The sequence below is a fragment of the Tachypleus tridentatus genome, chromosome 1 (assembly GCF_004210375.1).
Source record: "Tachypleus tridentatus isolate NWPU-2018 chromosome 1, ASM421037v1, whole genome shotgun sequence".
NCBI classification, from domain to species: domain Eukaryota; kingdom Metazoa; phylum Arthropoda; class Merostomata; order Xiphosura; family Limulidae; genus Tachypleus; species Tachypleus tridentatus.
Window position 1 is genome coordinate 121,927,434 of NC_134825.1, and position 22,357 is coordinate 121,949,790.

General features: G+C 28.1%; 1 protein-coding gene across 5 annotated transcripts in view; it reads left to right on the top strand.

Annotated features, from left to right (window-relative positions):
* Positions 1–22,357, top strand: part of LOC143222567 (irregular chiasm C-roughest protein-like) — a 191,857-nt gene that overhangs the window by 160,797 nt on the left and 8,703 nt on the right. For all 5 annotated transcript variants that reach the window (XM_076449247.1, XM_076449235.1, XM_076449254.1 and 2 more), the window contains one exon: positions 20,223–20,333. In XM_076449247.1, the coding sequence (XP_076305362.1) occupies positions 20,223–20,333 (111 nt within the window). The remainder of the gene's footprint in view (positions 1–20,222; positions 20,334–22,357) is intronic.

The window sequence follows — 22,357 nt, forward strand, 5'->3', positions numbered from 1 at the left end:
ATATCCCTATATTTCTAGTATCTATTCCTAATATCCAAATATTCCTAGTATGTATTGCTAATATTCTAATATTCCTGGTATTTATTCCTAATATCCTAATATTCCTAGTATCTATTTCTAATATTCCAAGTATCTATTCCTCATATTCCTAGTATCTATTCCTAATGTTATAGTATCTATTCCTAATATCCTAATATTCCTAGAATTTATTCCTAATATCCTAATATTCCTAGTATCTATTCCTAATATCCTAATATTCCTAGTATCTCTTCTTAATATCCTAATATTCCTAGTATTTGTTACTAATACCCTAATAATCCTAGTATCTTTTCCTAAAATCCTAATACTCTTAGTATCTATTCCTAATATCCTAATATTCCTACTATCAATTCTTAATATTTCTAGTGTCAATTCCTAATATTCCTAGTATCTATTCCTAATATCCTAATATTTTGTATATTCTATTCCTTAATATTCCTAGTATCTATTCCTAATATTCCTAGTATCTATTCCTAATATTTAGTATCTATTCCTAATATCCTAATATTCCTAGTATCTATTTGTATTATTCCTAGTATCTATTCCTAATATTCTAATATTCCTAGTATCCATTCCTAATATCCCAATATTCCTATTATATATCCCTAATATTCCTAGTATCTATTCCTAATATCCTAATATTCCTAGTATCCATTCCTAATATCCTAATATTCCTATTATATATTCCTAATATATATTTATAATATCCTAATATTCCTCGTATCTATTCCTAATATCCAAATATTCCTTGTATCTATTCCTAATATTCTAATATTCCTAGTATTTATTCCTAATATTTCTAGTATCAATTCCTATATACTAATATTCTTCGTATCTATTCCTAATATCCTAATATTCCTAGTATCTATTCCTAATATCCTAATATTATTAGTATCCATTCCTACTAACCTAATATTCCTAGTATCTCTTCCTAATATCCAAATATTCCTAGTATCTATTCATAATATCCTAATATTCATAGTATCTATTCCTAGTACCATTCCTAATATCCTAATAATACTAGTGTCCATTCCTAATATCCTAATATTCCTAGTATCCATTCCAAATATCGTAATATTCCTAGAATCCATTCCTAATATCCTCATATTCCTAGTATCCATTCCGAATAACCTAATATTCCTAGTATCTATTCCTAATATCGTAATATTCCTAGAATCCATTCCTAATATCCTCATATTCCTAGTATCCATTCCGAGTAACCTAATATTCCTAGTATCAATTCCTAATATCCTAATATTCCTAGTATCTATTCCTAATATTCTAATATTCCTAGTATCTATTCCTAATATCCTAATATTCCTAGTATCTATTCCTAATATACTAATATTCCTAGTATCCATTCCTAATATACTAATATTTCTAGTATCCATTCTAATAACCTAATATTCCTAGTATCCTTTCCTAATAAACTAATATTCCTAGTATCTATTCCTAATATCCAAATATTCCTATTATCTATTCTTAATATTCTAATATTCCTGATATCTATTCCTAAAATCCTAATATTCCTAGTATCTTTTACTAATATTTTTAATATCTATTCCTAATAACCTAATATTCCTAGTATCAATTCCTAATATCCTAATATTCCTGGTATCGCCTTTTAATATCCTATTATTCTTAGTATCTATTTATAATATCGTTAATATTCCTAGTTTCCTAATATTCTAATATCCTAGTATTCCAAGTATCTATTCCTAATATCTTAATATTACTAGTTTCTATTCCTAATATCCTAATATTCCTAGTATCTATTCCTAATATCCTATTATTCCTAGTATCCATTCCTAAAATCCTAATATTCCTGGTATCCATTCCTAATATCCTAATATTTCTAGTATCTATTCCTAATATCCAAATATTCCTAGTATCTATTGCTAATATTCTAATATTCCTGGTATATATTCCTAATATCCTAATATTCCTAGTATCTATTCCTAATATCCTAATATTCCTAGTATCTATTCCTAATATCCAAATATTCCTAGTATCTATTCCTAATATCCTAATATTCCTAGTATCCATTTGTAATATCCTAATAATCCTAGAGTCCATTCCTGATATCCTAATATTCCTAGTATCCATTTCTAATATTCTAATATTCCTAGTATCCATTCCTAATATCCTAATATTCCTGGTATCGCCTTGTAATATCCTATTATTCTTAGTATCTATTTATAATATCGTTAATATTCCTATTTTCCTAATATTCTAATATCCTAGTATTCCTAGTAACTATTCCTAACATCCTAATATTCCTAGTATCTATTCCTAATATTTTAATATTACTAGTATCTCTTCCTAATATCCTAATATTCCTAATATCCTAATGATCCTAGTGTCCATTCCTAAGATCCTAATATTCCTAGTATCCATTCCTACTATCCTAATATTCCTAGTATCCATTCCTAATATCCTAATGATCTTAGTGTTCATTCCTAATATCCTAATATTCCTAGTATCCATTCCTAATATCCTAATAATCCTAGTATCCATTCCTAATATCCTAATATTTTTAGTATCTATTCCTAATATCCTAATAATCCTAGTATCTATTCCTAATATTATAATATTCCTAGTATCTATTTCTAATATTCCTAGTATCTATTCCTCATATTCCTAGTATCTATTCCTACTATTCCTAGTATCTATTCCTAATGTTATAGTATCTATTCCTAATACCCTAATAATCCTAGTATCTTTTCCTAAAATCCTAATACTCTTAGTATCTATTCCTAATATCCTAATATTCCTACTATCAATTCTTAATATTTCTAGTGTCAATTCCTAATATTCCTAGTATCTATTCCTAATATCCTAATATTTTTAGTATCTATTCCTAATATTCCTAGTATCTATTCCTAATATTCCTAGTATCTATTCCTAATATCCTAATATTCCTAGTATCTATTTGTAATATTCCTAGTATCTATTCCTAATATTCCTAGTATCTATTCCTAATATCCTAATATTCCTAGTATCCATTCCTAATATCCCAATATTCCTATTATATATTCCTATTATTCCTAGTATCTATTCCTAATATTCCTAGTATCTATTCCTAATATCCTAATATTCCTAGTATCCATTCCTAATATCCTAATATTCCTATTATATATTCCTAATATATATTTATAATATCCTAATATTCCTCGTATCTATTCCTAATATCCAAATATTCCTTGTATCTATTCCTAATATTCTAATATTCCTAGTATTTATTCCTAATATTTCTAGTATCAATTCCTGTATACTAATATTCCTAGTATCTATTCCTAATATCCTAATATTCCTAGTATCTATTCCTAATATCCTAATATTCCTAGTATCCATTCCTAATAACCTAATATTCCTAGTATCTATTCCTAGTAACCATTCCTAATATCCTAATAATACTAGTGTCCATTCCTAATATCCTAATATTCCTAGTATCCATTCCAAATATCGTAATATTCCTAGAATCCATTCCTAATATCCTCATATTCCTAGTATCCATTCCGAATAACCTAATATTCCTAGTATCTATTCCTAATATCGAAATATTCCTAGAATCCATTCCTAATATCCTCATATTCCTAGTATCCATTCCGAGTAACCTAATATTCCCAGTATCAATTCCTAATATCCTAATATTCCTAGTATCTATTCCTAATATTCTAATATTCCTAGTATCTATTCCTAATATCCTAATATTCCTAGTATCTATTCCTAATATACTAATATTCCTAGTATCCATTCCTAATATACTAATATTTCTAGTATCCATTCCTAATAACCTAATATTCCTAGTATCCCTTCCTAATAACCTAATATTCCTAGTATCTATTCCTAATATCCAAATATTCCTATTATCTATTCTTAATATTCTAATATTCCTGATATCTATGCCTAAAATCCTAATATTCCTAGTATCTTTTACTAATATTTTTAATATCTATTCCTATTATTCTAATATTTCTAGTATCAATTCCTAATATCCTAATATTTCTAGTATCAATTACTAATATCTCTAGTATCTATTCTTAATATCCTAATATTTCTAGTATCTATTCTTAGTATCCTAATATTCCTAGTATCCTAATGTTCCTAGTATCCTAATGTTCCTAGTATCTATGTCTAATATTCCTATTATCTATTCTTATATCCTAATATTCCTAGTATCCTAATATTTCTAGTATCTATTCCTAATATCCTAATATTCCTAGTATCTATTCATAATATTCCTAGTATCTATTCCTAATATTTTTATTATCTATTCCTAATATCCTAATATTCCTAGTATCCTAATATTCCTAGTATCTATTCCTAATATCCTAATATTCCTAGTATCTATTCCTAATATCCTAATATTCCTAGTATCTATTCCTAATATTCCTAGTATCTATTCCTAATATTCCTAGTATCTATTCCTAATATTCCTAGTATCTATTCCTAATATCTTAATATTCCTAGTATCCATTCCTAATATCCTAATATTCCTAGTATCTATTCCTAATACCCTAGTATTCCTGGTATCTCTTTCTAATATCCTAATATTCCTAATATATATTCATAATATCCTAGTATTCCTAGTATCTCTTCCTAATATCCTAATATTCCTAGTATCCATTCCTAATATTTCTAGTATCAATTCCTAATATCCTAATATTCCTGGTATCTTATCCAAATATCCTAATATTCCTAGTATCCATTCCTAATATTTCTAGTATCAATTCCTAATATCCTAATATTCCTGGTATCTTATCCTAATATTCTAATATTTTTAATATCTATTCCTAATATCCTAATATTCCTAGTATCCATTCCTAATATCCTAATATTCCTGGTATCGCTTTCTAATATCGTAATATTCCTAATATATATTCATAATATCCTAGTATTCCTAGTATCTCATCCTAATATCCTAATATTTCTTGTATCCATTCCTAATATCGTAATATTCCTAGTGTCTTTTCCTAATATCCTAATATTCCTAGTATTCATTCCTAATATCCTAAAATTCCTAGTATTCATTCCTAATATCCTAAAATTCCTGGTATCTATTCCTAATATCGTAATATTCCTAGTATCTATTCCTATTATCCTAATATTCCCAGGATCTATTCCTAGTATCTAATCCTAATATTCATAGTATCTTTTCCTAATATCCTAATATTCATAGTATTCATTCATAATATCGTAATATTCCTAGTATCTATTCCTAATATTCCTAGTATCTATTTCTAATATTCCAATATTCCTGACATCTATTCCTAATATTCCTGGTATCTTTTCCTAATATTCCTAGTATCTATTCCTAATATTCCTATTATCTATTCCTAATATCCTAATATTCCTAGTATCTTATCCTGATATCCTAATGTTTTTAATATATATTCCTGATATCCTAATATTTTTAATATATATTCCTGATATCGTAATGTTTTAATATATATTCCTGATATCCTAATATTCCTAGTATCTTATCCTAATATCCTAATATTTTTAATATCTATTCCTAATATCCTAATATTCCTAGTATACATTCCTAATACCCTAATATTCCTGGTATCGCTTTCTAATATCCTAAAACTTTTAGTATTCATTCCTAATATCCTAAAATTCCTAGTATCCATTCCTAATATCGTAATATTCCTAGTATCTATTCCTATTATCCTAATATTCCCAGGATCTATTCCTAGTATCTCTTCCTAATATCCTAATATTTTTTGTATCCATTCCTAATATCCTAATATTCCTAGTGTCTTTTCCTAATATCCTAATATTCCTAGTATCCATTTCTAATATCCTAATATTCCTAGTATTCATTTCTAATATCCTAAAATTCCTAGTATCCATTCCTAGTATCCATTTCTAATATCCTAATATTCCTAGTATTCATTTCTAATATCCTAAAATTCCTAGTATCCTTTCCTAATATCCATTTCTATTATCCTAATATTCCTAGTATTCATTTCTAATATCCTAAAATTCCTAGTATCCATTTTTAATATCCTAATATTCCTATATATATTTCTAGTATCTCTTCCTAATATCCTAATATTCTTAATATATATTTCTAGTATCTCTTCCTAATATCCTAATATTCCTAGTATATATTTCTAGTATCTCTTCCTAATATCCTAATATTCCTAGTATATATTTCTAGTATCTCTTCCTAATATCTTAATATTCCTAGTATCCATTCCTAATATCCTAATATTCCTAGTATCCATTCCTAATATCCTAATATTCCTAGTATCTATTCCTAATATCCTAGTATTCCTGGTATCACTTTCTAATATCCTAATATTCCTAATATATATTCATAATATCCTAGTATTCCTAGTATCTCTTCCTAATATCCTAATATTCCTAGTATCCATTCCTAATATTTCTAGTATCAATTCCTAATATCCTAATATTCCTGGTATCTTATCCTAATATCCTAATATTTTTAATATCTATTCCTAATATCCTAATATTCCTAGTATCCATTCCTAATATCCTAATATTCCTGGTATCTTATCCTAATATTCTAATATTTTTAATATCTATTTCTAGTATCTCTTCCTAATATCCTAATATTCCTAGTATATATTTCTAGTGTTCTCTTCCTAATATCCTAATATTCCTAGTATATATTTCTAGTATCTCTTCCTAATATCCTAATATTCCTAGTATATATTTCTAGTATCTCTTCCTAATATCCTAATATTCCTAGTATCTATTCCTAATATTCCTAGTATCTATTCCTTATATTTTATTATCTATTCCTAATATCCTAATATTCCTAGTATCTATTCTTAATATTCCCAGTATCTATTCCTAATATCTTAATATTCCTTGTATCCATTCCTAATATCCTAATATTCCTAGTATCTATTCCTAATATCCTAGTATTACTGGTATCTCTTTCTAATATCCTAATATTCCTAATATATATTCATAATATCCCAGTATTCCTAGTATCTCTCCCTAATATCCTAATATTCCTAGTATCCATTCCTAATATTTCTAGTATCAATTCCTAATATCCTAATATTCCTAGTATCCATTCCTAATATCCTAATATTTCTGGTATCTTATCCTAATATCCTAATATTTTTAATATCTATTCCTAATATCCTAATATTCCTAGTATCCATTCCTAATATCCTAATATTCCTGGTATCGCTTTCTAATATCGTAATATTCCTAATATATATTCATAATATCCTAGTATTCCTAGTATCTCATCCTAATATCCTAATATTTCTTGTATCCATTCCTAATATCGTAATATTCCTAGTGTCTTTTCCTAATATCCTAATATTCCTAGTATTCATTCCTAATATCTTAAAATTCCTAGTATCCATTCCTAATATCGTAATATTCCTAGTATCTATTTCTATTATCCTTATATTCCCAGGATCTATTCCTAGTATCTATTCCTAATATTCATAGTATCTTTTCCTAATATCCTAATATTCCTAGTATTCATTCCTAATATCCTAATATTCCTAGTATCTATTCCTAATATTCCTAGTATCTATTCCTAATATTCCTAGTATTTATTTCTAATATTCCAATATTCCTGACATCTATTCCTAATATTCCTGGCATCTATTCCTAATATTCCTAGTATCTATTCCTAATATTCCTATTATCTATTCCTAATATCCTAATATTCCTAGTATACATTCCTAATATCCTAATATTCCTGGTATCGCTTTCTAATATCGTAATATTCCTAATATATATTCATAATATCCTAGTATTCCTAGTATCTCATCCTAATATCCTAATATTTCTTGTATCCATTCCTAATATCGTAATATTCCTAGTGTCTTTTCCTAATATCCTAATATTCCTAGTATTCATTCCTAATATCCTAAAATTCCTAGTATTCATTCCTAATATCCTAAAATTCCTGGTATCTATTCCTAATATCGTAATATTCCTAGTATCTATTCCTATTATCCTAATATTCCCAGGATCTATTCCTAGTATCTATTCCTAATATTCATAGTATCTTTTCCTAATATCCTAATATTCATAGTATTCATTCATAATATCCTAATATTCCTAGTATCTATTCCTAATATTCCTAGTATCTATTTCTAATATTCCAATATTCCTGACATCTATTCCTAATATTCCTAGTATCTATTCCTAATATTCCTATTATCTATTCCTAATATCCTAATATTCCTAGTATCTTATCCTGATATCCTAATATTTTTAATATATATTCCTGATATCCTAATATTTTTAATATATATTCCTGATATCGTAATGTTTTAATATATATTCCTGATATCCTAATATTCCTAGTATCTTATCCTAATATCCTCAATATTTTAATATCTATTCCTAATATCCTAATATTCCTAGTATACATTCCTAATACCCTAATATTCCTGGTATCGCTTTCTAATATCCTAAAATTTTTAGTATTCATTCCTAATATCCTAAAATTCCTAGTATCCATTCCTAATATCGTAATATTCCTAGTATCTATTCCTATTATCCTAATATTCCCAGGATCTATTCCTAGTATCTCTTCCTAATATCCTAATATTTTTTGTATCCATTCCTAATATCCTAATATTCCTAGTGTCTTTTCCTAATATCCTAATATTCCTAGTATCCATTTCTAATATCCTAATATTCCTAGTATTCATTTCTAATATCCTAAAATTCCTAGTATCCATTTCTAATATCCTAATATTCCTAGTATTCATTTCTAATATCCTAAAATTCCTAGTATCCATTTTTAATATCCTAATATTCCTATATATATTTCTAGTATCTCTTCCTAATATCCTAATATTCTTAATATATATTTCTAGTATCTCTTCCTAATATCCTAATATTCCTAGTATATATTTCTAGTATCTCTTCCTAATATCCTAATATTCCTAGTATATATTTCTAGTATCTCTTCCTAATATCTTAATATTCCTAGTATCCATTCCTAATATCCTAATATTCCTAGTATCCATTCCTAATATCCTAATATTCCTAGTATCTATTCCTAATATCCTAGTATTCCTGGTATCACTTTCTAATATCCTAATATTCCTAATATATATTCATAATATCCTAGTATTCCTAGTATCTCTTCCTAATATCCTAATATTCCTAGTATCCATTCCTAATATTTCTAGTATCAATTCCTAATATCCTAATATTCCTGGTATCTTATCCTAATATCCTAATATTTTTAATATCTATTCCTAATATCCTAATATTCCTAGTATCCATTCCTAATATCCTAATATTCCTGGTATCTTATCCTAATATTCTAATATTTTTAATATCTATTTCTAGTATCTCTTCCTAATATCCTAATATTCCTAGTATATATTTCTAGTATCTCTTCCTAATATCCTAATATTCCTAGTATATATTTCTAGTATCTCTTCCTAATATCCTAATATTCCTAGTATATATTTCTAGTATCTCTTCCTAATATCCTAATATTCCTAGTATCTATTCCTAATATTCCTAGTATCTATTCCTTATATTTTTATTATCTATTCCTAATATCCTAATATTCCTAGTATCTATTCTTAATATTCCCAGTATCTATTCCTAATATCTTAATATTCCTTGTATCCATTCCTAATATCCTAATATTCCTAGTATCTATTCCTAATATCCTAGTATTACTGGTATCTCTTTCTAATATCCTAATATTCCTAATATATATTCATAATATCCCAGTATTCCTAGTATCTCTCCCTAATATCCTAATATTCCTAGTATCCATTCCTAATATTTCTAGTATCAATTCCTAATATCCTAATATTCCTAGTATCCATTCCTAATATCCTAATATTCCTGGTATCTTATCCTAATATCCTAATATTTTTAATATCTATTCCTAATATCCTAATATTCCTAGTATCCATTCCTAATATCCTAATATTTTTAATATCTATTCCTAATATCCTAATATTCCTAGTATCCATTCCTAATATCCTAATATTCCTGGTATCGCTTTCTAATATCGTAATATTCCTAATATATATTCATAATATCCTAGTATTCCTAGTATCTCATCCTAATATCCTAATATTTCTTGTATCCATTCCTAATATCGTAATATTCCTAGTGTCTTTTCCTAATATCCTAATATTCCTAGTATTCATTCCTAATATCTTAAAATTCCTAGTATCCATTCCTAATATCGTAATATTCCTAGTATCTATTTCTATTATCCTTATATTCCCAGGATCTATTCCTAGTATCTATTCCTAATATTCATAGTATCTTTTCCTAATATCCTAATATTCCTAGTATTCATTCCTAATATCCTAATATTCCTAGTATCTATTCCTAATATTCCTAGTATCTATTCCTAATATTCCTAGTATTTATTTCTAATATTCCAATATTCCTGACATCTATTCCTAATATTCCTGGTATCTATTCCTAATATTCCTAGTATCTATTCCTAGTATTCCTATTATCTATTCCTAATATCCTAATATTACTAGTATCTTATCCTGATATCCTAATATTTTTAATATATATTCCTGATATCCTAATATTCCTAGTATCTTATCCTAATATCCTAATATTTTTAATATATATTCCTGATATCCTAATATTCCTAGTATCTTATCCTAATATCCTAATATTTTTAATATCTATTCCTAATATCCTAATATTCCTAGTATACATTCCTAATATCCTAATATTCCTAGTATACATTCCTAATATCCTAATATTCCTAGTATCGCTTTCTAATATCCTAAAATTCCTAGTATCATTCCAAATATCCTAATATTTCTTGTATCCATTCCTAATATCCTAATATTCCTAGTGTCTTTTCCTAATATCCTAATATTCCTAGTATCCATTTCTAATATCCTAATATTCCTAGTATTCATTTCTAATATCCTAAAATTCCTAGTATTCATTCCTAATATCCATTTCTAATATCCTAATATTCCTAGTATTCATTTCTAATATCCTAAAATTCCTAGTATCCATTTTTAATATCCTAATATTCCTATATATATTTCTAGTATCTCTTCCTAATATTCTAATATTCCTAATATATATTTCTAGTATCTCTTCCTAATATCCTAATATTCCTAGTATATATTTCTAGTATCTCTTCCTAATATCCTAATATTCCTAGTATATATTTCTAGTATCTCTTCCTAATATCCTAATATTCCTAGTATATATTTCTAGTATCTTATCCTAATATCCTAATATTTTTAATATCTATTCCTAATATCCTAATATTCCTAGTATACATTCCTAATATCCTAATATTCCTAGTATACATTCCTAATATCCTAATATTCCTAGTATCGCTTTCTAATATCCTAAAATTCCTAGTATCATTCCTAATATCCTAATATTTCTTGTATCCATTCCTAATATCATAATATTCCTAGTGTCTTTTCCTAATATCCTAATATTCCTAGTATCCATTTCTAATATCCTAATATTCCTAGTATTCATTTCTAATATCCTAAAATTCCTAGTATTCATTCCTAATATCCATTTCTAATATCCTAATATTCCTAGTTTTCATTTCTAATATCCTAAAATTCCTAGTATCCATTTTTAATATCCTAATATTCCTATATATATTTCTAGTATCTCTTCCTAATATTCTAATATTCCTAATATATATTTCTAGTATCTCTTCCTAATATCCTAATATTCCTAGTATATATTTCTAGTATCTCTTCCTAATATCCTAATATTCCTAGTATATATTTCTAGTATCTCTTCCTAATATCCTAATATTCCTAGTATATATTTCTAGTATCTTATCCTAATATCCTAATATTTTTAATATCTATTCCTAATATCCTAATATTCCTAGTATACATTCCTAATATCCTAATATTCCTAGTATACATTCCTAATATCCTAATATTCCTAGTATCGCTTTCTAATATCCTAAAATTCCTAGTATCATTCCTAATATCCTAATATTTCTTGTATCCATTCCTAATATCATAATATTCCTAGTGTCTTTTCCTAATATCCTAATATTCCTAGTATCCATTTCTAATATCCTAATATTCCTAGTATTCATTTCTAATATCCTAATATTCCTAGTATTCATTTCTAATATCCTAAAATTCCTAGTATTCATTCCTAATATCCATTTCTAATATCCTAATATTCCTAGTATTCATTTCTAATATCCTAAAATTCCTAGTATCCATTTTTAATATCCTAATATTCCTATATATATTTCTAGTATCTCTTCCTAATATTCTAATATTCCTAATATATATTTCTAGTATCTCTTCCTAATATCCTAATATTCCTAGTATATATTTCTAGTATCTCTTCCTAATATCCTAATATTCCTAGTATATATTTCTAGTATCTCTTCCTAATATCCTAATATTCCTAGTATATATTTCTAGTATCTCTTCCTAATATCCTAATATTCCTAGTATCTATTCCTAATATCCTAATATTCCTAGTATCTATTCCTAATATCCAAATATTCCTAGTATCTATTCGTAATATCCAAATATTCCTAGTATTCATTCCTAATATCCTAATATTCCTAGTATCCATTCCTAATATTCCTAGTATCTATTCCTATTATCTTAATATTCTAGTGTCTATTCCTATTATCCTAATATTCCTAGTATCTATTCCTAAAATCCTAATATTCCTAGTATCTTATCCTAATATTTTTAATATCTATTTCTATTATTCTAATATTTCTAGTATCAATTCCTAATATTCTAATATTTCTAGTATTAATTCCTAATATCCTAATATTTCTAGTATCTATTCTTGATATTCTAATATTTCTAGTATCTATTCTTAGTATCCTAATATTCCTAGTATCCTAATGTTCCTAGTATCTATGCCTAATATTCCTATTATCTATTCTTATATCCTAATATTCCTAGTATCCTAATATTCCTAGTATCTATTCCTAATATCCTAATATTCCTAGTATCTATTCCTAATATCCTAATATTCCTAGTATCCTAATATTCCTGGTATCTATTCCTAATATCCTAATATTCCTAGTATCTATTCCTAATATTCCTATTATCTATTCCTAATATCCTAATATTCCTAGTATCTATTCCTAATATTCCTATTATCTATTCCTAATATTCCTATTATCTATTCCTAGTATCCTAATATTCCTAGTATCTATTCCTAATATCCTAATATTCCTAGTATCTTATCCTAATATTTTTAATATCTATTCCTAGTATCCTAATATTCCTAGTATACATTCCTAATATCCTAATATTCATGGTATCACTTTCTAATATCCTAATATTCCTAGTATCTCTTCCTAATATCCTAATATTCCTAGTATCTCTTCCTAATATCCTAATATTCCTAGTATCTCTTCCTAATATCCTAATATTCCTAGTATTCATTCCTAATATCCTAAAATTCCTAGTCTTCATTCCTAATATCCTAATATTCCTAGTATCTATTCCTAATATCCTAATATTCCTAGTATTCGTTTCTAATATCCTAAAATTCCTGGTCTTCGTTCCTAATATCCTAATATTCCTAGTATCTATTCCTAATATCCTAATATTCCTAGTATCCATTCTTGATATTCCTGGTATCCATTCTTAATATTCCTAGTATCTATACCTAATATCCTAATATTCCTTGTATCCATTCCTAATATTCCTTGTATTTATTCCCAATATCCTAATATTCCTAGTATTTGTTCTAATATCCTATTATTCCTGGTATTTGTTCTAATATCCTAATATTCCTGGTATCTGTTCTAATATCCTAATATTCCTGGTATCTGTTCTAATATCCTGTGTTCTGGTATCTGTTCCTGTGTCCTGTGTTCTGGTGTCTGTTCTAATATCTTAATATTCTTATTATTTGTTCCTAATATCTTGTGTTCTTGTTATTTGTTCCTAATATCCTGTATTCTTATTATCTGTTCCTAATGTCCTAATATTCCTAGTATCTGTTCCTAATATCCTGTGTTCTGGTATCTGTTCCTAATATCCTTAATATCTGTTCCTGTATCTTGTGTTCCTGTTATCTGTTCTAATATCCTAATATTCCTACTATCTTTTCCTAATATCCTAATATTCCTAGTATCTATTCCTGATATTTCTAGTATCTATTCCTGATATTCCTATTATCTATTCCTAATATTCCTTTTATATATTCATAATATTCCTTTTATATATTCCTAATATTTCTGGTATTTTTTTGTAATATCCTATTATTCCTAGTATCTATTCCTGATATTCCTAGTATCTATTCCTAATATTCCTAGTATCTATTCCTAATATTCCTTTTATATATTCATAATATTCCTTTTATATATTCCTAATATTTCTGGTATTTTTTTGTAATATCCTATTATTCCTAGTATCTATTCCTGATATTCCTAGTATCTATTCCTAATATTCCTTTTATATATTCCTAATATTTCTGGTATCTATTCCTAATATCCTATTATTCCTAGTATATATTCATAATATCCTAATATTTCCTATATCTATTCCTAATATCCTAATATTCCTAGTATCTATTCCTAATGTAAGTTTTTATCCATTCTTGAACAAATAATTATGTATGACAAGCCACCATTACAAATAATTATTTTGTAGAGTTGGCGTCACATTTTTAGAGTTCATGACAATTGATTTCAATAGAATGCTCTTACCACTAATAGCAGCAGCACCACTGTATTGACATCACATACTTGATTTTAGAATATTGGTAAGGCTTAAAGGGATGCTAGTCTACTCTTCTAAAATATCTGCTTTTATTGAAATCCTAGCACCTGGAGTCTTTTGAATTGATATAACATTTCCATAATTGTTCCATTCATGTTTGTAAGAATTTAAGTAAGATAAACGGATTGGTCACTCGTTATGTTTCTTTCAAGAAAGTGTGGATAATGAGGAGGACATTATCATCCGATATATTGGATTTAGAGACAATTAAATAAGAATATAGCTGTTGAATGTGGTCTTTATAATTTGTAATATTAAAGTATTCTATTGTAAAAATTAGTGGTCGATGTGTCTACTGAATTTTATTTCTGCCCACACCACACACCCGCCTTCACTATGTGTAATTATCGAGTTGAATCTGATGTCAAATATTCCCCTCACTGAAGCCTACGCTTGTAACGGGAATAACAATTTCTTCTCTGATATAAAATTTTCCCCTCACTGAAGCCTGCGCTTATAAAGTGAATCACAACTTCTCTGATATTAAATTTCCTCATTACTGGAGTCTACGCTTCTAACGTTAAGTACAACTCCTCTGAAAAACAATGTTATTCTATCTGTGTTATTTACACAATTGCAAACAAGCTGTTTCGTACTTCTTTGTGAACATTATGCATCTCATTGAGTGTTTAAAATAGAAACAATTTTATGAACTCTGAGAACGAACTCTGGATCGAATAGCAGTTGTGATCCTATTGTTTGGTTCCAGAACTCCTGTCCTATAGCTGAAGAGAGTTAGGATCATCAATGAACAGTCTCCTGTTGTTTGTTGTGGGCAGTGGGTTGTCTTTTCTATGTGTTCGAAAACTTATTATTAGTTTGGAAACAGTTTTAATTTCTACATGATCTATTCAAATCGTAACTGCCAGCTGAAACATCTAAAGCTCTTTCTTCTATAAAGTCCAGCTATAAAGCGAGAGTGTATATCGTTTAGACTGTGTTGTTTGTTATATATCTATTTATGTTTGTGTTTGTGTGTGTATATACACAAACATTAAAAAGAATTTTCTATATATTTCATTGTTACCCCTAGTTCTCACCTTAAATTTATAGAGGATAAATGTTTATAAATAGCTACCAAATTCGTTAAGGATATCCTAAGAAGTAAAACCCCAACCTCAATAGTTCTTGCGTAGTTCATACATTCCTAACATACTCTCTTTATATTGAAGTTTTACTGAAGTAGAATATAGAAAGTTAATCTTTCCGTAATGGTATACTGAGTAAAATTATAATTTTAAAATTAACTACTCTAAACTAAAATGAAGATATCAAGTACATAAAACTTTTAAATTGAAGCCAACTCTTATGAATCACATAGTCATCATTTTTTCTCCTAAACTTTCTTAAATACACTGTCTCCACAACATCCAAAACACAACGCCCAATTAAAAAAATTAAAAGTCTCTTAGCTGAAGATTACTCCCACCCTGTCAACATTTATATTTGTGTCCCCAAGTCTCACTATTCTCACTGTTAGGTATGATGAAAGAAGATACATCAATATTTCCAATTCTCTTTATAATCTTAAACACTTCAATCAGAACCCTTAATCTTCCCCTTTCAGAAGAAAACAATTGGATATATTTCAGCTTTTCCTCTTATGACAATCCCTCAATTCAGACATCATTTTCGTGAACCTCGTCTGAAACTCTTCCAACAATTCGATGTCTTTCTTAAAGCAAGAAGCCCAAGACTGAACACAATACTCCAAATCTGGCCTAACCAATGACCGATACAATTAGGTTATAAAATCTATAAACAAGTATTCAGTATTTCTGTAAATATGTCCTATAATCCTATTTTCTGTAAATATGACCTACAATCCTATTTTCCTCATCACTATTAACATTATATTGCTCAGAGGACTTTAGTGCTCAATTATTATACAAATATCCTTTCTTTTACGACACAGTTAAGGTTATACCAATCCAAGTTATAATTTAAATTATGATAACCTACATGCAGTATGTTACACTATAAAACTAGTCTTTAGTAATGTAGTAAAATAATATGTTTGAATTGTATCTACTAATTGTGGATTATTTAAACTTTCTGAGTTTTTAAAGACAAGTTTACCACTTTGATTATCCAATAATTTCGTTTATTATTTATAACTTGTTGCATTTGAGCAAATAACTGGTTCATTAGTCTATGTAATGAAACTTCAGTATGGTTTTGCTGCACTAGAAATAAAACGAAAGTTAACGGTATTTTTATGTAATTTAAATATTCTGTACAGATATGATAATCCAAAATTTTTGCATCTTTTGACAAAATGTTAATAATATATTATTTTTTGGTTTAAAAGTTCTTATGGTATCTATCTCATCAGTTAGAATTTGTGCATAAAAATATATTATATAGATTGTTGTTTCACATTCTCCACATATCGTTCACACCAAACACGGTCATATTTTCAGCCATGAGGTGTTATAATGTGATTTTTGTAACGTATAACAACTTATCCAAGACGGTTTCGCTTGTTTTGAATTTTGGGCAAAGCAACACGAGGTCTATCTGCGCTAGCCTTCCCTAATTTAGCAGTGTAAGGCTAGAGGGAAGGCAGCTAGTCATCACCACCCATTGGCAACTCTTGGGCTACTCTTTTACCAACGTATATTGGGATTGACTGTAACGTTATAACGCCCCCAAGGATGAAAGGGCAAGCACGTTTGATGTGACAGGGACTCAGACCCGCGACTCGCAGATAACGATTTTAGTGTCTTAACAACCTGGCCATGCTGGGCCTATCAAGTCTGAATTTCCAATCCATTTTATTACTTAAGGTATCATAAATTCGTATAACCTGTAAGTGGGTTAAATGACAATCCAGATTTATTAATTAATTGAATATCATTATGTATATAATTTAAGATAGTTGCCAACAAGATTAATACACACAGTTTCATTTTTTAATACAAATAAATTTTGATATATGAACAATAATACAATTTACAATAACGATTATTACAAATAATGACCTATGAACAAAAGCTTTACAAATTTACAAACAACACTGAGCCTTCTCTCTGGTCTGGAACTTCTTTGATATTTTATCGAGGGTTCACGATGAGCGAATTAATTCTGAATTGATGTTGATGCAATTCACTTCATATGGAGCTAGCTAGTTCTGTATATTCTTCTTTCTTTGCATGCCACACGCTGAGTTATCCACCGCTGAAGTTATATAATGTGTTTGTGAAAATACTAATGTCCAGTGAGAATCCATTGAAGTTAAATGGTTTGTAATATTCGATATATATAAACGTCCTGGTCAAATATCTGACGTTCTCGGTTAATAAGCTTTATGAAAACCACAGTTATAGCTACCAACTATAGAAAAAACAATAATATATACTATTTCTTGGCGTCTCGTGTTAATAATATTTTTCGGCATAAGTAAGATATTCTTAAAATGTTAGCTTACGCAACAATACAGATGACATACCAGTGTTTGCGTAGACACAAATATTGTAGATATTTACATTCGAGAATTTTCTACAATTTTAGTCAATATGTAGGGATTTTGCAATACAGATTTAACAGCACAAGTTACGTATATTTCTAAATAAACTTGAACAAATAATAATGTTAGAATAAATATATAATAGTAAATCCGTTACACAGTTAATCTCACTATTCGTTGGTAAAAGAGTAACCCAGAAGCTGACTATGGTTGATGATTACTAAATGTCTGCTCTCCAATTTTCTATGCAGACCTACACTGCGACAAATCGGGTTTCGCTACCCATGGTGGGCAGAGCACAGATAGCCCATGGTATAGCTATGCACTTGACTTCCAACCAAACCAAATAAATCTCTATCTTTCTACAGCTAAATTAAGAACAGCTTCCGCAGATAGTGCTCGTGTAGTTTTGCGCAAAATTAAGGAAAAATAACCTATACAAGGATTTGGCCCTGCTTTATGTAATTATTAGAGTAATATTACTCAGGATATACAGATAATAACATGGAAGTGTGGAGAATTGGAGCTTTATTGAAAACTAAAATAAATAAATATTGCAAAATCAAGTTTGACAAACTGACAGAAATGTGAAACTGAGGCAGTCAATAGTCGGTGAATTAGTTTGTGAAATGAATTCGTGGCGTACTCATAGCATAATTATTTTACTTTTTATGAGTTTATTATTTCAAGAAAGCAAGATAAATCAAGATTGACGTGACACGTGCAAGTTTTTTTTTATATGGATCATATTTTTATATAGATCATATTTTTATATATTTAAATTAACTGTTTTTCAATTAATTCACTCTGAAAACAAGCTATTGTTTATTGAGGTTGAATAAAAGTCATAAAACACCATAATTACTGCAGTGACCGTGTGCATGAAAAATAAGATTTCTAAATACATGCAAATTTATAAAAATAAATTTTGCACAAGTTTTGCGTTATGAACAAACCTTTATCATGTTGTTTCCCATCTGAATTATTATCATGAGTTTCTAAGCCTAAATTTCTTAAAACTGTTTTAGTATGTGATGTATAGATTCATTGACTTTTAGATAAATACGTATGGCTCGGAATGGCGAGGTGATTAAAACGCTTGACTTGTTACCCGAGGGTCACGGGATCGAATTCCTGTCACACCAAGCAAGTTCGCCTTTTCAGCCGTGGAGGCGTTATAATGTGACGGTCAATCTCACTATTCATTGGTAAAGGAGTAGCTCAAGAGTTGGCGGTGGGTGGTGATGGCTAGCTGCCTTCCCTCTAGCCTTACACTGCAAAATTAGGGACGGCTAGCGCAGATAGCCCTCGTATAGCTTTGCGCGAAATTCAAAAACAAACCATATGACACATACATATATTTTCAGAATGGAGTATTTTGTTTCATAGATATTTTAAATTTCACTTATCTTGTGCAATGTACATTGTAATTTTTTTAGTTTCACAAGAATTTAAAAAGTTCTTGGTTATAAATTTCCAGTTTGTTGTTTTATGTTCTGTTTCAAGAATAATATCCGATGTAATTAAGTTTAAGCATACTTGCATTAAATGTCTTTTCAATTAATCAAAAGCAAGTGTTGAAATATTTTTTTTATTTTGACTTAATAGGCGTATAATCTTTAATGAAATTTTGTCTGTAGAAAACGATTTCCCAAATGTTTTCTATTCTCCAAAGAATAGATTTTGCTCGATATTATCATTTTTGCATATTGATTTTCATTTAGTTTGTACAACCAACATAGAAATGGTAATGTCTGAGTTTTTAATAAGAGGTTATGATTTTTAGAAACTGAGTTCTACTTTCTGGTTGCTAGTTGGCCGTAACAAATTATCAGTGTGTTGAGAGGAGACTATATTAGTTTATTTAGGTAAAAGGGCTAAAATGTTAAGATTTTTATTAGCTTTCACAAATATTATTATCCAGTTTAATATTATTTGCATGTTGCAAAATACATATATTTTTTATTTTTTTATTTCTTTTATAGAAAACCTGCCTCTATTGATAATCTTAGGTGGCGTGATTGTTGGGATAGTTCTAATAGTGTCAGTAACCATAGTGGTAATTATTTGTCTTCGTAGGAAACCTACAGTGAAAGGTAACAATGAAATAATAAAAGCTTTGTATTCCATCTCTGGTTTATATTCATTTTTTAATACATTTCGATATTTTATAGATAATAAACAACGTTAAAATTTGCTCTTGTTTAAACTAATCTTGGATTGAAAAGAGCTCTGAAATCCCGTCGTATAATTTTCTGTGTATTTACTATGATGTATTTTTTGGAACTTGAAACTTCTACACTTATGTATTATAAATGCTTGCAGATGTTTACTTAACAGGACCATAATACTCAAATAATTTAATTTCTTACGCACTGTCTGCAAACATTCAGTCACATTTCGTATCGAATCTTAAATTTGAAAAGAAAAAGCAATTTATATGTTTTTAGCATATAATTAAGGAAAGTTTTAAGTAAGATGTAAGGACTTTTTCTCTTATAATAAATTTCTAAGTAAAGAATGCCAGGTACGTTCCTATAATTACTTATTCAGGTAGATTCGAAACACAGTTACAATGAAGAAAAAAAATCACAAAGGTTAAAATACGAGTCACCATTTTTAATACTTAGAGCTTAAGATACTGTGCAGAATCTTCTTGAAAACTATGTGTTAATGGTAAGACAAACAATAAGAAATAGAATAAAATAGGAAAGGATTCAGTAGTTGCATCCCAAGAAAACCTTTCAGCATAGCAGAAAATGCTGGCTTTTGTCAAAAATACGTCTTCAGAAACTGGAAGCATTATTATGAAAAGGTAATTAGCCAGACGAATAACCTTGTTTGTCTCTGAAGCGAAATGTCTACAGCCCACTGTAAAACATGTAGAGTACAACGCAGTACGAATGGAAAAATGTACAGGACTGTTCCAGATAATTTGAAGAAGTCAGTTAGGGTTAACTGTAAAAAAAAAAAAATGTTTCTATTTTTGACTTGCATATCTCAGTTGAACCGAAAATATAGTTGAGTAAAAGAAGAACTATCGTTTTGCAATAAGTTATCATATTGTATTGTGTATTGTATATATGTGTATGTCTTTGTTTTAAGCAAAGCCACATCAGGCTATCCATCGAGAGGAATCGAACCCCTGATCTTAGCGTATTAAATCCGTAGACTTGATAGGATATTCCAAGTCCCATTTCTTCTCGTAGGAACTTGTCTCTTATTGTTGTGTTTTGATTATCACACTTTTCACTATTAAAATCAATGGTGTCACTGAAAAATGTGTTTATATTGTTACCTATACTTTATATGTACCAGCGGGGAACATATTGTGTTGTATGACAGAAATAATTACAAGCTGCTACCAAAGCAAAGGGATGCCCTATTAAATACTAAAAATGTGAACAAATAATAAAATAATGAAGTGAAAATAATTACCTGTTGGATGAAGAATTTTTTTTTTGTAACTGCCTGAAGAACTGAGCAAATCTCATAATTACGAGAAACCCACTTGAAGTAAAAATGTTTTCTAAAGACGGCTGGTATGGGTATTAACACTTTAATTAAAATAAAGTACAGAACAAATGTTTGAACGTTCTTAACATACTTTCGTCACCTTCGAGTTAAAAAGGACAGTTTGAAATTCACCGTTGTTGGTCACATGTCTAAGGGACAAGAGTGTGAAGGGATATTGTAGAGGTCGCTGCAGTTAGATGTTAGTTTATTAATTAATATATGTATAAAAGTGTTTATATTGGTTTAATTTTGCTTTATGTTATTCTTAAGGGTTCTTTGATTTTGTGTTTTTTTGTATTTGTTTCCCACTTAGTATATCTGTGTCGTACATTATTATATTGTGTTTATTTGATTGGCAGTGTTCAAAAAACGTGTTTTTTTGTTGTTTTTTAAATCTGGATTCCACTTTACTGCTTGTTTCTCCGATATAGAAGTCGTGGCAATTGTTAAATTGTATTTTATGTTGTTATGTTTCTCAGTGTAGTTTTCTTACATAGTATGGACTTTCGTTTTGTACCTGGTTTTTGAATGAATTTTTGTGTATCCTGGAATGTTATGTTTTGTTATAAGTTGTTTTTTTTTCGAGATGCTGGTTATTTTATCG